The sequence below is a fragment of the Pteropus medius genome, unplaced genomic scaffold (assembly GCF_902729225.1).
Source record: "Pteropus medius unplaced genomic scaffold, Ma_sr-lr_union100, whole genome shotgun sequence".
NCBI lineage: Eukaryota > Metazoa > Chordata > Mammalia > Chiroptera > Pteropodidae > Pteropus > Pteropus medius.
The window spans coordinates 1,956,972-1,974,167 of record NW_024345872.1 but is presented as its reverse complement, the minus strand read 5'-3'; the positions used below and the strand labels follow the sequence as shown (position 1 = coordinate 1,974,167).

The 17,196-nt window shown below is 35.9% G+C and overlaps 1 protein-coding gene across 1 annotated transcript in view; it reads left to right on the top strand.

The window, feature by feature from the left end:
* Positions 1-12,266, top strand: part of TRPC5 (transient receptor potential cation channel subfamily C member 5) — a 178,250-nt gene extending 165,984 nt beyond the window's left edge. Inside the window, exons 7-10 of the mRNA XM_039874758.1 lie at positions 7,995-8,198; positions 8,431-8,472; positions 9,276-9,365; positions 11,135-12,266. Coding sequence (XP_039730692.1) covers positions 7,995-8,198; positions 8,431-8,472; positions 9,276-9,365; positions 11,135-11,827 — 1,029 coding nt within the window. The 3' untranslated portion in view covers positions 11,828-12,266. The remainder of the gene's footprint in view (positions 1-7,994; positions 8,199-8,430; positions 8,473-9,275; positions 9,366-11,134) is intronic.
* Positions 12,267-17,196: the final 4,930 nt, after the last annotated feature.

The window sequence follows — 17,196 nt, the reverse complement described above, 5'->3', positions numbered from 1 at the left end:
CTTCTGGACTCTCGATTCTGTTCCACTGGTCCGTGTGTCTGTTTTGCTGCCAGGACCATGCTGTTTTGATTATTGTCACTATGTAGTATAATTTGAAGTCTGGCAGAGTGATGCCTCCAGCCTCGTTCTTTTTTCTCAGGATGGCTTTGGCAATTCAGGGTCTTTTACATTTCTATACAAATCTCATGATTTTTTTGTTCTATTTCTTTAAAAACGTCGATGGGATTTTGATGGGCATTGCATTAAATCTGTATAATACTTTAGGTAATATGGTCATTTAACTATGTTGATTCTTCCAATCCCAGAACATGGAATACTTTTCCATTTCTTTGTATCTTCTTCGATTTCTTTTAATAGAGTCTTATAGTTTTCATTATATAGGTCCTTCACATGTTTCGGTAAATTTATTCCTAGGTATTTTATTCTTTTTGTTGCAAGTACAAAAGGAATTATTTTTTCACTTCTTTTTCTGGCACTTCTTCATTAGAGTATAGGAATGTTATGGATAGTTGAACATTAATCTTGTATCCAGAAACTTTACAGTATTTGCTTATTGTTTCTAGTAGTGTTCTTGTGGAGTCTTTAGGGTTTTCTGTATAGAGAATTATGTCATCCGCAAATAGTGACAGTTTGACTTCTTTGTTTCCTATTTAGATGCCTTTTATGTCTTTCTCTTTTCTGAAGCACACACAAGGACATCCAATGTTATATTGAATAACAGTGGCGATAGTGGACAGCCTTGCTTTGTTCCTGATCTTAGAGGGAAAGTTTTTAGTTTTACACCATTAAGTATAATATTGGTTGAGGTCTTGTCATATAAGGCCTTTATTATATTAAGGTATTTTCCTTCTATACCTATTTTGTTAAGTGATTTGATCATAAATGGATGCTGTATCTTGTTGAAGGCTTTTTCTGCATCTACTGATATGATCATATGATTCTTATTTTTTAATTTGTTTATGTGCTGTATCACATTAACCACTTTTCTTATGTTGAATTATCCCTGTGCCCCTGGAATGAAGTCCACTTGATCATGGTGTATAATCTTTTTAATATGTTGCTGTATTTGGTTCACTAATATCTTATTCATGAGAGATAATGGTCTGTAGTTTTCTTTTTTTATGTTATCTTTACCATGTTTTGGTATCAGGGTGATAATGGCCTCATAAAATGATTTGGAAAGTATTGCCTTCTCTTTAATTGTTTGGAAGAGTTTGAGAAAAATAGGTATTAAATCTTTTTTGAATGTTTGGTAGAATTCACTGGTGAAGCCATCTGGTCCTGGACTTTTACTTTTTGGTAGGTTTTTGATAAATGTTTTAATTTCTATACAGCTGATCAGTCTATTTAGATTTTCCAGTAATTCTTGATTCAGTCTAGGAAGGTTGTATTTTTCTAAGTAATAGTCCATTTCTTCTAGGTTATTAAATTTGGCGTTATATACATTTTCATAGTATTCTTGTATGATCCTTTGTATTTCTGCAGTGTATGTCGTAATTACCCCTCTTTCATCCCTGATTTTGTTTATTTATATTCTTTCTCTTTTTTCTTTAGAGAGTCTAGCCAGGGGATTGTCAATTTTTATTAACTTTATCAAAGAAACAGCTCTTTGTTGCATTTATTTTTCTATTGTCTTTTTTGTTTTGTTTTGTTTTCAATTTCATTTATTTCTGCTCTAATTTTGATTATTTCTTTTCTTCTGCTGACTTTAGGTCTCATTTGTTCTTCCTTTTCTAGTTTTTAAGATGAAGCGTTAGGTTGTTTATTTGGGCTCGTTCTCGTTTTTGGAGATAGGCCTGTAATGATATGAACTTTCCTTTTATGACCACTTTTGCCATGTGCCAAAAGTTTTGATATGTTGTACTATCATTATCATAGTACTAGCATTATCGTAGGGAGTTTCTATGTATCTCTTGATCTCTCTTCTTATTTTTTCTCTGATCCAGTTATTCTTCAGTAGTATGTTGTTTAATCTCCATGCATTTTTAGTTCTTTCTGCTTTTCTTGTACAATCGATCTCTAGTTCAAAGCATTATGATTAGAGAATATGGTTGGTATGACTTCAAATCTCTTGTATTCGTTCAGGCTATCTCTGTGTCCCAGTTTGTGGTCAATCTTTGAGAACGTTCCATGTACACTTGAGAAGAATGTATAATTTGCTTGTTTGGGATGAAAGGCTCTATAAATGTCAATTATGTTCAGTTGATCTAATGTATCATTAAGGATGTTATTTCCTTATTGATTTTCTGTTGCAATGATCCGTCCATATCTGATAGTGGGGTGTTTAAGTCCCCTACTTGATAGTATTTGGATCTGTTTCTTCCTTTAGATATGTTAGTAACTGCTTTATATATTTCTCAGCTGCCTGATATGGAGCATAGATATTAAGAATTGTTATGTCTTCTTGGTGCATGATTCCCTTTATCATTATGAAGTGTCCCTCAGTATCTCTCTTTACTTTTTTTTTATTTTGACATCTATTTCTTCTGATATTAGTACTGCTACTCCTGCTTTTCTCTGATTGCCATTTGCTTGAAATATCATTTTCCACCCATTCACTTTGATTCTATATTTGTCTTTGGAGCTGAGATGTGTCTCCTGGAGGCAGCATATGATTGAGTTTTTGTTTTTTGATTCGTTCTGCAACTCTGTTCCTTTTTATTGGTGAGTTCAGTCCATTTCCATTTAGGGTGATTATTGGGAATATGAGGTCTTCCTTTAGCCATTTTATCTTTTACTTTCTGGTAGCTCAGTGTTTCCACGTCTTCCTTGTCCTTGTGCGTCTGTTTTTTGTTTGTTCGTTTGTTTGTTTTTCATTGGGTTTTGTGGGGGTCTTCCTGCTGGTCCTTCTTGTTTTAAATTATATACTTCTGTTCTGAATCTTTGGCATGTGGTTATCATTACAAATATGTAAAGGATAGTTATACATACACAGTATTACATTTTCTTCTGTGTGTGCCTTATTTCCATTCACCTTTTCAAATTTGGATCTTTGAATCCTCCCCATTTTAGTCATTGTCTAAATTTGTCCCTATGTATGCTGAATGTTCATTACTATCTTGCTATAGCAAATGTCTTCTTTTTTTAAGCTTATAAGTCCCTGTTCTTAGTAAGAGTTGCATTCCTCTGCTTTAATCAGCCTACTAGTCACCTTACTACTAATTGTGTATTTCTTTTGTCATTTTTTTTTTTTTAGCTGAGCTGACCCCGTTCAGTTTTTCCTTTATGCAGGCCTTGTAGTGGAGAATTTTCTCAATTTTCATATATCTGGAAAGGTCTTTATTTCTCTTTCATATTTAAAGGAGAGCTTTGCTAGATACATTATTCTTGGTTGGTAGTTCCATTCATTTAATAGTTCGAATATTTCATTGCACTCCTTTCTGGCTTGTAAGATTTGTGCTGAGAAGTCCGAAGATAATCTAATGGGCTTTCCTTTATGGGTTACTGTCTTCTTTTCCCTGGTTGCCCTGAGAATTCTGTCTTTGTTGTTGATTTTTGATAATTTTAATACAATGTGTCTCGGTGAAGGCCTTTTTGGGTCGAGATAATTGAGTGTTTTGTTGATTTCTGGAATTCCAAGCTCTAGCTCACTCCTTAGATTTGGGAAATTCTCATCAACTATTTATCTAAAAATGCTTTCTAATCCATGCTCCTTTTCCTCCCCTTCGAGAATGGCCATTATTCTTATGTGTCTTCTCCTGATGATATCAGCTAGTTCTTGAATTTCTCTTTCATTATTTTTCATTCTTTGGTTTCTCTCGTCTCCTGATTTATTTCTAGATTTCTCTCTTCGATGTTACTGATCCTTTCCTCAATTTAGTCGACTCTATTTCCCAAGCTTGCTATTTCATTTTTTGCCTCTTTCAGTGTTTTCTTCATCTCCAGTACTTCTATTTGGTTTTCTTTGAGGGTTTCAGTCTCCTTCTTAAAGAATTCAGTATGCTCATTTAGTTGTTTTCTCAATTCCTGGAATTGCTGATATGAATTATTTTGGATCTCATTGAGTTTTTTCAGAAGTACCATCCTGAATTCTCTGTCATTTAAGGTGCATATTTCTATGTCTGTAAGCTTATTTTCTGGAGATTTTTCTCTTTCTTTCTGAGATGCTTTGTCAGCTTGGTTTTTCATGGTGTTTAATGGACTATTTTCCCAACTGGGCATTACTGGAAGTGTATTCTGTTATTTTTCCAGAAAGAAGATTTAATATATAAATGTCTCTAGCCTCTTTCAAAGAAGCTGGTTTTCTTTTGTTTTCCAGTAGGTGGCTTCTAAGCCTCTTGGATTCCTGCTTTATATAAAGCCTTAATAATGCCTTTTTTTCTTATAGATGTTTAATCACACTCACTACTCTCAGTCTCAGTCCCTGTCCATGTTAGCAACAGTTTTGGTAGCATTTGCTCAGATTCTCCTGGGTCTCTGCAGTGTTCAGTCTTGGAGGATATGAGAGGAGGAGCCCTCTGGGTTGGGGGATGGGCCTGCCCCTCAGCCTCACAGTCTTGCAGCCAGGGCTGGTAATAATTAACTGTTGTTTCTCTGCCATCCATGCTTTTCTGATGTCCCCACTTCTCTGCTTTCTTCCCTGATGCCTGGGCACTACCACCAGCCACATGGAGCTCACAGCTTTCCCAGTCAGGGCTGTTAGAGAACTCATCGCACTTTCTCTCTTCCCCCTCCTTCTACAGCGAGCTCTGGCTGCGAGAGGTAGATTCTTTGTTTTTTTCAGTCTTCCAATTGACCCTCGGGGTTCTGACCTTTGGTAGGTCTTATGTGCAGATCCTATGCTCAGATGTGCTGGTGTGCAGTTTTGTTGTTTTTTCTGAGTTTTAGAGGTTCAGCTTATTGTTGTTTCAAGTGGAAAGATCCAGAGTGAATCTCTCACTCTGCCATGTTTCTGACATTCTCAAGTTTTATAGTTTTTACCTCTTAAATTTAGTTCTGTGATCTATTTTGAGTTGAGTTTTATATGTGGTGTGAGATCATAGTCCAACTTCATTCTTCTGAATGTGGATATCCAGTAGTCCTAGCATGCCCCACTGATATTTGACAAAAGTGCAGAAGCAATTCAATAAGGGACAATAGCCTTTTCAGCCAATGATAATTGCCCATCCATAGGCAAAAAAAAAAAAACCACAACTCAGTATAAACTTCACACTTTATGCAAAAATTAACTCAATATGGATCATTGAACCAAACGTAAATCTTATAACTATAGAACTTATAGAGGAAAACATAAGAGAAAATCTTCATGACCTTGGGTTAGGTAAAGAGGTCTTAGATATAACACCAAAAGCACGATCCATTAAAAATTTGATAAATTCGACTTCATCAAAATTAAAAGTTTGCTCTATGATTGGCACCGTTAAGTAAATGGAAAGACAACATGCAGACTTAGAGAAAACATTTGCAAGTTACATTTCTGACAAAAAGTTAGTATCCAGATTATATTTTTTTAAAAAACTCAAAATCCACCAATAAGAAAAATAAATAAATAAAAATTGGCAAAGGATCTGAACAGACACTTCAACACAGAGGATATGTAGATAGCAAATAAACATATGAAAAGATGCTCAACATCATTAGCCGTTTATGAAATGCAAATTAAAACCATAAGGAAAGCCCACTACTTCTCTCTTAGAATGGCTAAACTTTAAAAACTTGACAAGTGCTAAGGGGGATGCAGAGCAAGTGTAGGAATGAAAATACAGAACAGCCACTATAGAAAAGTTTGTTAGCTTATTGTAAAGTTAAACTTATGCTTACCACATGACTCAGCCATACCTCTCCTAGATATTTAAGCTAGAGATATTAAACTGTGTTCACACAAAAATCTATCATGAAAATTCATAGCATTCATAATTGTTAAAAACTATAAATAACACAAATGTCCTTTAATGGATGAGTGAATAAACACTCTGTAGTACATATATATAGTGGAGAACTACTCAGCGATAAAATGGAACAGACTATTGATACATGCAAAAATGAGATGAATCTCAAAGATGTTAATGCTGAGTAAACTAAGCCAGCATCAACTGTTATTTACTATATAATTCCATTTATATGACATTTTGTAAAGGGGAAACTACAGGGGTAGATAATGACATAGTGGTTGCCAGGGGTTAGAGGATGGGCAGAGTTAAATCACAAAGGAGCAACGCTAGGGAAATTTGGGGGGTGTTGGAATGATTTTGTACCCTGATTGTGGTGGTGATCACATTAGTCCATCCAGGTCTTAAAACTCCTAGAAATGAAATATATTTGCAAGCAATGCCTCCGATAAGGGCCTAATATCCAAAATATACAAAGAACTCATACAACTCAATAACAACAACAACAAAACAAATGACCCAATCAAAAAATGGGCAGAGGACCTGAACAGACACTTCTCCCAAGAGGACATACAAATGGCCAACAAATATATGAAAAGATGCTCAACATTGCTAGCTATTAGGGAAATGCAAATCCAAACCACAATGAGATACCATCTCACACCTGTTAGAATAGCTGTTATCAACAGGACAAGTGATAACAAATGTTGGAGAGGATGCAGAGAAAAAGGAACCCTCATACACTGCTGGTGGGACTGCAAATTGGTACAGTAACTATGGAAAACAGGATGGAGATTCTTCAAAAAACTAAGAATGGATCTACCATATGATCCAGTAATCCCTCTACTGGGTATTTACCCCCAAAGACTTGAAAATTCATATAGAAAACATATTTGCGCACCGATGTTCATAGCAGCATTATTCACGATGGTCAGGACATGGAGGCAAATGAAATGTCCTACAATAGATGATTAGATAAAGAAGCTGTGGTACATATATACAATGTAATATTACTCGGCCGTAAGAAGAGATGAAATACTGCCATTTGTGACAACTTGGATGGACCTCGAGATAATCACGCTAAGCGAAATAAGCCAGACAGAAAAAGTTGAAAACCACATGATATCACTTATATGTGGGATATAAACCTAAAAGCAACAAACGCACAGGACAAACAGAGTCTCATGGACATGAACAATAGGCTAGTGGTTACCAGAGGGTAGGAGGGAGCAGGGAGGTAGATGAAGTAAAAAGGGTCAAATACATGATTACAGAAAGAAATATAACTATAGGAGGGGAACACACAATGTAATATATATATATATATGCCTTACTGTTAAATTGAACACCTGAAACTTACTGCATTTTGTTAATCAATGTCACTAAAAAAAAAAAAAACTCCTAGAAATGCACAGCAATGTGTCTATGTGAATGTGTGTGAGTCTGTCTGTCTGTCTGTCTGTCTGTCTGTCTTGATTATGATGGCGATTACACAGGTACATACACTTGTAAAAATTCATCAAACACTTAAAATGAGTGAATCTTACTCTGTGTAAATCATACCTCAATAATGTTGATTAAAAAAAAAAAAAGAAAGCCCCTCCACACCAATCCCACTCTTTAAAAATAACTACTGTTGACAGTTTAGTATGTGCCTGTCTAGAACATGTAAGCATGTAAAGAAAGGTTTTTCAATTGCATAAATGGGATTATTGAATACAATATATATTGTTCTCTATGTTGCTTTTTCACTTATAGGTCTTGGAGGTCTTATAGATATATGGACAAATACTTATATATAATTCATGTTTTATATATAAAATGTTCATAGATATTTTAAATAGTTATATTTTAAGCCATTTTATGGATATAACATCATTTATTTAACCAGTCTCCACTGTTGGATATTTATATTGTTGCTGGATGTTTTGCTATTAACAAGCTGCAGCACTATAATAAACAGCCTTATTTATACATCTTTTTGCAAATATATTGTTAAGATAAATTTCTAAAAGTAGGATTACTGGATCACAGAGTACATGTAATTTAATTTTTATAGCTACTAACAGATTGCCTTCTATAGAAGCAAAGTAGAAGTTTTAGAATTTTACATGGGTGCATTTTGGAGTTTCCCATCCCAAATTCTTGAACTTCTCTTTTTCATAGGATCATGCAGATATTGAGTGGAAATTTGCTAGAACAAAGCTCTGGATGAGTTACTTTGATGAAGGAGGCACCTTGCCACCTCCTTTTAACATCATCCCCAGTCCCAAGTCATTTTTGTACCTTGGTAACTGGTTCAACAACACCTTCTGCCCAAAAAGAGACCCTGATGGTAGACGGAGAAGGCACAACTTGAGAAGCTTCACAGTAAGGCTTTTAAAAAGTATTTCTTTTTAAACAAAACTGTTTCCTACCTTCCATTATTTGTAATGCTCCCCATCTTAAACATCATAAAATCACTCCGACCAAAAATGTTTTGGGGCTTCGTTAGGCAGGAACTCCTATGTTATTCTCTAGTCCTAATATTTAGAAATACATTCGGGTAGATGGGTTGCTGAGACATTGACGATGTAACCTCTCTGTCCATTTTAAATTATAGGAACGCCATGCTGACAGCCTGATACAGAATCAACATTATCAGGTAAAGCTTCTTCACAGAGACTAAGCACAATAGTTCTTGGTCAGTTGTATGACCTTGGACAAGTCACTTAACCTCACTGAGCTTCGGTTTCCTCAACTGTAAAATGGGGATAATAAAACTTAACTCACAGTGTTGTGAGAATTGAGTGGTAAGTATGTATGTATAATTGTGTGTGTTTGTGGTGGACACAGTGCCTGACACATTGCATTAAGTGGTAGCTATCATCATCACTATTACTAACACAAAGCATAGTGACCATGTATGTGCCATTCTTAGGAAGCTAAGTAAAAAGAGGCCATCCCTGTAAAGGATAAATGTAGATTGACTCTAAGAAAAATATCTTGATTATGTAATTAGTGGGCATTGAAATCAGCAGACTTTGTGATACTGAAGAATGACTTTCTTAACTTTATAAAAGGGGGAAAATCTCATCTTACTAGGATAATTAAAGTTTAATCCAGCCTGAAGGGAAAGGATATTGATTATGACTGTTCAAGGATTTTTCCATTCTCGTTATTCTATAAATGTGAATACATGTTCACCTTATGCTTGGGTGGAAAATTTTCCTTTTGGGTGAATTTGTTATTGCTGGCCCACCCTGCCACAAAATTTGAACACATAGTAATTCTTCGTTTAGCCAGTGGACTAAACTGGGTTTTCGCAGAAAATGTCTAGATCCTGGGAGGATTTTCTATTGCAAAGACCATCTAAGTATTTTATTTCCCATGTATGTTTTTTTAATTTTACTGAGATCTCAAGGAGGAAACTGAATGCCTCTTTATGTTTTTTTCTTTTAATTCTAGGAAGTTATCAGGAATTTGGTCAAAAGATATGTGGCTGCTATGATAAGAAATTCCAAAACAAATGAGGGACTAACAGAGGAGAATTTTAAGGTAATTTAATCATGGAGTGGTTTAATTTCTCATTTCACATTTGTTAAGCATTATTTAATCTTCACAGTGTTCATAGTTTCTGGTGATGGAATTTCAACTGCCTATAATACAGCAAAACCAGCTACAACTTTTTATTCTCTTAGAATAGTCTGTCATTCAATAGATGGAGAGATTTTACCAATGTCTGTTACCACAATCAACTTTATGAATGAAAGAATCTGCCCTATGCATTCTTTTCATACTCTGGGTATTTCTCACTGTGGTAATTGAGTGCTTTAAATGATGTAGCAAGGATGTGTGGTGAGGGGCAAGATAGCAAAGGGAAGATGCCTGGAGATTTAAAGGCCCTCTTTACTTAAAAAAAATACGATAAAGACCAAAAATCTATTATTAAATCTAAGATTTGAAAAATCCTACCCTTAAACATTCTCCTAATATAGCACTAGCCTAAAACAGAGGTTCTCGACCAGGGGCAATTTTGTTCTCCAGGGAACATTTAACAATGTCTGGAGATATTTTTGGTTATCACACTGCAATATGTGTGCTATTGGCATCTAGTAGGTAGAGACTAGGGTTGCTACAAAACCTCCTACAATGCACAGGATAGCCCCTACAACAAAGAATTATCCAGCTCAATAATGTTAAGTGATTGAGAAACCCTAAGCTAGAATAAAGGAAGGAACATAGGAAGGTCATTATCCTAATCCACCAACATAACTCATTTATTGAGGGCATACTATGTGCCAAGCACTCACTAGGTGCTGGGTTACAGTGGTGAGTAAGATACAGCCAGCCCCTACTCTCATGGAGTGACACACAATAATAGAGGGTAACAATTGAGTGTTCTAACAGGTTAAACACAAGGTGATATGGAGAAACACTTGACTGGGACTTGGGGAGTCAGGGCAGGTTTTCCAAAGGAAGCAGTGTTTTAAGCTGAGGCTTGAGGGAGGAGCTAGATAAAGTAAAGTTGGGGAGAAGCATGCTCTAGACAGATAATAGCACAGGTAAAGGCCTGCGGGCAAGAGAGACTATGTCTATACAGGCAGATAGTAGAGAGCTTGGGGAGAGTAGGAAGAAATGAAACCAGAGAAATAAACAGATATCGGGCTTCGTAGTCTGTGGTATGGGGTTTCTACTTTTTCTTAAGGTCAGTCACAAGTTATTAAAGAGTTTTAAGCAAGGGAATGACATGCTCAGATTTAAGCTTTTAAAAGATGATTTTAAAAGGAACAATTTAGTATCTGGGCAGCCAGTTAGAGACAGAAGACATTTCATAGGGACTTGAATGAATAGGGCCCCTCTCCCAAAATAGCAGCCTCATTATCTGACACATTCCACTTCCCTAGGTGTTTGTTTGTTTGTTTGTTTGTTTGTTTATAATATTCCTTATAGTCCTAAAAGCTTTTCCTCTTCAGGAGCCCTGTTATATAAAGACACTTATACCTATGAGAGCCAGTGCCCTAAGCTAATACTTTGTTAGTTAATGTTTTACCATGGGGTAAGTCTGTTGGTGTGCTCCTGATTTGGAGGTTCTGAAATCAACTTTACCAATCACACAATTTTTCCAACAGCCATCACTGCCCACAGATTTATTACTATGTTTTTCTTGTGCTGGAATAATGTGAGTTTTTTTTTTTTTTCTGGTAGTTCATGTACTTTGTGATTTGCTATTAGGCAAAACCGGGAACATTCCAAAGGATACCCAATGTGCCTATTTGGAACGAAAGACCAAGCTTCTTAACATAATGTCTTCTCTCTTGCCCTAGGAATTAAAGCAGGACATCTCTAGCTTTCGATATGAAGTGCTTGACCTCTTAGGAAATAGGAAACACCCAAGGAGAAGCTTTTCTACCAGCAGCCCTGAACTCTCTCAGAGGGATGATACCAATGATGGCAGTGGTGGGGCTCGGGCCAAATCCAAGAGTGTCTCTTTCAATTTAGGCTGCAAGAAAAAGGCCTGCCATGGGCCACCTCTCATCAGAACCATGCCAATAGATAGTGGTGCCCAAGGGAAGTCAAAAGCTGAGTCATCAAGCAAATGCTCCTTCATGGGTCCTTCTCTCAAGAAATTGGGTTTCCTATTCTCCAAGTTTAACGGTCATATGTCTGAACCCAGTTCAGAGCCAAAGCACACAATTTCTGATGGAATCGTTCAGCAACACTATATGTGGCAAGACATCAGATATTCTCAGATGGAGAAAGGAAAAGCAGAAGCCTGTTCTCAAAGTGAAATTAACCTCAGTGAGGTAGAATTAGGTGAAACCCGGGGTGCTGCTCAGAGCAGTGAATGCCCTCTAGCCTGTTCCAGCTCTCTTCACTGCGCATCCAGCATCTGCTCCTCAAATTCTAAACTTTTAGACTCCTCAGAGGATGTATTTGAAACTTGGGGAGAAGCTTGCGACCTGCTCATGCACAAATGGGGTGATGGACAGGAAGAACAAGTTATGACTCGGCTCTAAGTCAAGTACTTATCACCTGTTCTGGAACTCAGCAGAAAATTTGTAATTTCCTTGCTCTCAGAGATGACATAGAGTATGATTTCCTCACCGCCCCCTCCCCCAGAAAGGAGAGTGAGACTTCTGTTATTTTCACTGTCTTTTATAACCACATTCTCCATTTTTTATTTTGTCATTGATATTATTATTATTATTATTATTATTATTATTATTAATTTGCTTTTTATGCCTATAAACACTAAGTCCATTTTACAGCCAGCCAAAGGGGTGTGTGCCCCTAATCAGCAGAGGTGCAGTTGGGTGCTTAACCCTTTGGCTTTGCTTTCCTTACCCTTGCTTCCTTGAAGTTCCAGGTGCCACTTTGCTACTGTTGATGCCACACAGATTCTTGATCCTCCTCCTCTAGATCTCGCACCATTTCCTCACAGGGCTGAGGGATGTGTTCAGCTATCCCCACTGGCTATCAGGTAGGGCAAACTAACCTGCCTATCTTAGTTACCTTTCAGTGCTCCACGCTGCCCATTCTGGTTCAATGAACAGCATCAAAGGGAGACTGAACAGCCTGCAAAGACTTGTCAGCTTGTGGTTTCTAGGTATAACTGGCCTTTTTGTTGTTTTTGTTTTTAAACACTATAACTTCTCCTTATCATGGAGGCTGTTGAGGTTTTTATTTCTTAAAGATGTGTTAGTGTCTTAATGTATGCCAATGAATATTTACCCCACAGTATATGTCATATCTAATAAGTTAGTAAATTCCTTTCCTGTGTTTGTGTATTTCAGTTTAGTTACTACATTTTAAAATTTGATAGTATCGAGATTAATATTTAGGATATGTACTGTTTTTAAAAACTTCTACACTCTAACCAATAGTCACTACATCTCATATGTTGGCAAGAAAAAATAATTAGCTAGTATATTTATAGGGTCCTATCTACTATTGATAGTTTTAATCATCATTGCTATTGAAAAAGCATTTCTAAAATAAAAGCCTGATTTTTGAAAATATTTTTTTAACAGAGAAATGACATCTTGTTAAGTCGTCAAAATCTGAAAAGAGCATCTTAATTTTAATTAATTGCTTTCTGATTAAAAAAACAACACAACAATTTTAGGTCTAAATAACCTCTGATTCAGGTTGTAGTTTTCATATTCACTGGGGGCAATGGAATTGCATGTGTAAACTTATGTTGGATATATAACAACAATCCTAGTGAGTTCATGGAATTATAAACATGATCCAAATTCTACTGTCTTCAAAGAAAGTTGCATTTATATATCCAAACAAATTATTTTCCACAGCTTAAGAGGACCTCATTAGAATATAAACATGCGGGTTAAAAAATGAAGTCAGTAATGCATATGGTCATCATGTTAGACCCAAGAACCACCTGACGATAACCTGCTGAACAGGGGTAGTTTTTAACAATGCTAGCACAGAGGTATCCCCAATTGACTCTAACAGCCCTAGGTCTGGGTCCTGAAGTTTAACAGTGTGTAAGCTCAGAAAACTAAGAGTTAGTTAGATGTTGCTCTATCTTGAAAATGCCAATGGCAATGGGAATCCATCTAAATTCTTATGTGTACTTTCTGGTAAAAGCAAGTGAAATGGAGCATTTTTAAAAAATGCAAATATACCTCCAAAATAGCTTTGGACAGTGCAGTTTCTGTTATTCAATTTGATTCCCATTTCCAGCTCTAGCTTCGGTGACTGATGGTCAAAATATTCCACATAAAGAAGAGACAAATTTGGGGGAAGGGCGGGAGAACAGGAGGAAGTGTTGAAGAATAAAACTCAGATTCGGAGAGAAGTGATCAAAAGAATAAGCTACATCAAGACTCATTTGGCAAAAGATGGTCCCAAAATAACTCCTTGATCATATCTGAAGTGATCATTTACTCAAATCCAACTTCTCTCCTGCTTCGCTAAGTGGGACTGTCATAAATGGCCCTGACATCTGTAACAGGTTACTTTCAAGAAGGGAGGTTTCTAAAGTTATATATTCAGCTTTCCTAACTGTCAGATTTGCTTTGAATAATAAATAAAACCCAGACTACATTCCTAACTCATACTGATGGCACGAAAAACCAATGTGTGGCTCTGTTTTATCAAAAGAAAAAGATATATCTTTTTCACAAATGCATGCACTTGTGATAACCTTGTTCTGGCACTTACTTTATCAGTTTGTCAGAAAACAAGAGTAGCCAGACAAATATCCATGCTCCAAAATATAGTCTTCTCTATTATGTTCTAAAGAGAGAATATGTATCGATCATAATAGCCAATCACTACCTACCGAAAGAAACCAGTGTCACATTTCATGGACAGTACATTCCTTTTCAGATCTTCTGAGTTAATGTCTTTGTGACTTAGGTTTAAAACTTCACTGGCTATGTTTAGGCCTAGCGATGTTTGGGACTGAGGCCAGTTAGCTATTAAAGCTAAACAGCTATTACCCTAACTTCCATGTCGGTGACACCAACATTTTTATTAGCTCTAAGTAGAAAGTAGGAAGGCAAAGAGATCTGTGCTCACATTTCTACCCTCTGGATCAGCTACTGTCAAGAAAGATACTTCAAATCAAATGCTTAAGTATGTCCTCTGACCCTAGGGAAGGTATAAGCCAACATAAGAGTAAATTTATAAACATAAAAAAATTAGAGCTAAAAGAAAACCTTAGAGAGGATCTACTTTATTCCAAACTCTTATTTTACAAATAGGGGGGGAAAAAAAACCCAGAAGCCCAGAGAAGGATAATGACTTGTTCAAGGACACAGAGCCAGTCAATAAACCCAAATCTTCTTGATCATAGAAACAAGACATTTATTATTAAGCATATACCTATTATACATAGGAGATGTGAAAATGGAATGGCCACTATAGATACTTTTGTTCATTTGCTCAAAATGCTGTGAACACCACAAATTTCAGACTGACATATTTACAAGAAAAGTTAAAAATGTACTCCAAAGTCAAAAATAAATGGGACAAGAATTTACTATTTATCTAAATATCTATACCATGGTTCACTTCCATTACTGTTGGCTTTCTTATCACGTCTAGACACATACATTCGTTTGATTCCATCATAATTACAGTAAAGTCTCCCTTATAATTAGTAAAGGTAATACTATTACAAAAAAAAATGTCCGAGTTATATTAGAAGATGACCATTGTTGAAGAATCTCCTCCACCTCTAGCTTTAATTCCAGTGGAGTACAAAGACAGAGGAAAGATTCCAAATTAAAAATCATCACTTTCAATATACTACAAATTTTACAGTTAAGTCCAAAACATTTAAACATCTGCCTGCAATTTAAGAACTTTTAAAAAGTCCTCTACCTTTTGGATGACTTAAATTATAAATACCTTTTCAATAAGAACTTCATATTTCTTACAGCAATGCAAACTCTTCCCTGTAAATTTCATTGAAAATATGAGTTGACAACCTCAGCCAGAAAATAACTGTTTGATGTTCATATTACTTTGTGAATAAGACTCAAGTGGTGTTTTGACCAAGAATTTAAGTTGCCCAGACCTTGGTTTGTTGAACTGTCAGGTATAAAGTAGTTGATTTAGGCAGACATTCTTTCCTGTTTAAAAGTACATAAGAAAAATTGATATTATTTTGGTAATCAAATTATCAAAACAGTGCTAATAAACAGATTGCTTATACAGACATACCCAATATAAGTTGATGTAATTTTTAGGATCATTTAAATAACCTTTTCATGCCTACTTGACAGCTCCCTCCAACCCTACTCTGCAGTTTTGCCTCAAATCTATGGGTATTTTAGATTGTTTCTTTGGCTTGTTTTATCTAGACAATTGTTCTAAAACGCACTTCGTTGGTGTAGAGCCCCTGGGAACCAAGTATTCCAATTCAACGTGAGCATTACTTTAGTACAGAAAAATGTTATTTCTATTATATTTCCAATGACCTTTTTCATCACTTTTTCCAACAGCTGTGGGTTAGAGCTTGCATTGCTTTTTGGGAGATGTTTGTAAAAGTGAGCCCCTTGTCTGTGTACACACACGTACACACATGCAAAGAAACTTAATACCATTTGACTGCTCAAGCCTTGGCCCTTCATCTCTTTTGATAATTACTAGATCATTTTGGGCAAGAAGATAACTTCAATGGAAAAAACCTTTGAAATGTGGTGAGAAATTGCTAAAATGAACTGCCACCCAGGCATCCATTGTAGCACAACTCTTAATATTAGAGCTGTCAGGATTTGAGTTTCTGGTTTGAAGAAAATATTAAGCATTTAGGTCAGAAGAAAATAACCTAACTTGTAAAAATAAAAGTATACATTTTTGGTGAATTAAGTCTATTTCGGATTTACTTCACACTTAAGATATTACTAATCATATGCTGTTATGTAGCCTAGGATTTCCATCTATATGCTGCATGGTGGTTCAGAGAAGATGCTGGCAGATGGTTTTGAGAACTTTACTTTTAGGGAATGGAATGTTTAAGAAACAAGAGTTAATCACTGGAATGATACAGGCAGCAGGCTAATATGCCCTAGCATTTTTAAATTCATTGTTTTATTCTCACTCTGTAGTGGATGGATTTCTCTGAGTCATGACCATTTTTTAAGATATACCATCAGTGTGTGTGGTATTTGAGAGACAAGTACATATTAAGAATTATGTTTAAATATGAAATTAAGTGGACTGACCTTATGCAAACAGCTAGTTTTTTAAAATTATTTTTCAATTACAGTTGACATTCAATATTGTTTTAGTTTCAGGTGTACAGCATAGTGGTTAGACATTTATATAATTTACAAAGTGATTCTCCCTTATTAGTCTGGTACCCACCTGGCACTATACATGGGTATTACAATATTATTGACTATATTCTCTATGCTGTACTTCACATCCCCATGACTATTTTGAACTACTGATTTGTACTTAATTCCTTCACCTATCCCCCAAAATCCCCTCTCATCTAGCAACTATCAATTTGTTCTCTGTAACTAGGAGTGTTTGTTTGTTCATTTTAGATTCTACATTCTATATTCTGAGATCATACAGTATTTTTCTGTCTTCGCTTAGCATAAACCATCTAGGTCCATCCATGTTGTCACAAATGGTAAGATTTAATTTTTTATGGCCAAGTAATATTCCATTGTATATATGTATCACTTCTTTATCCAGTCATCTGTGGATGGGCACTTAGGTGGCTTCCACATCGTGGCTATTGTAAATAGTGCTGCAGTGGACATCTTTTCAAATTAATGTTTTGGATTTCTTCAGATAAATATCCAGAAGTGAAATTGGTGAATCATAAGGTAGTTCTTTTTAATTGGAGGAACCTCCATGCTGTTTTCCATAGTGGTTGCACCAATTTGCAATCCCACCA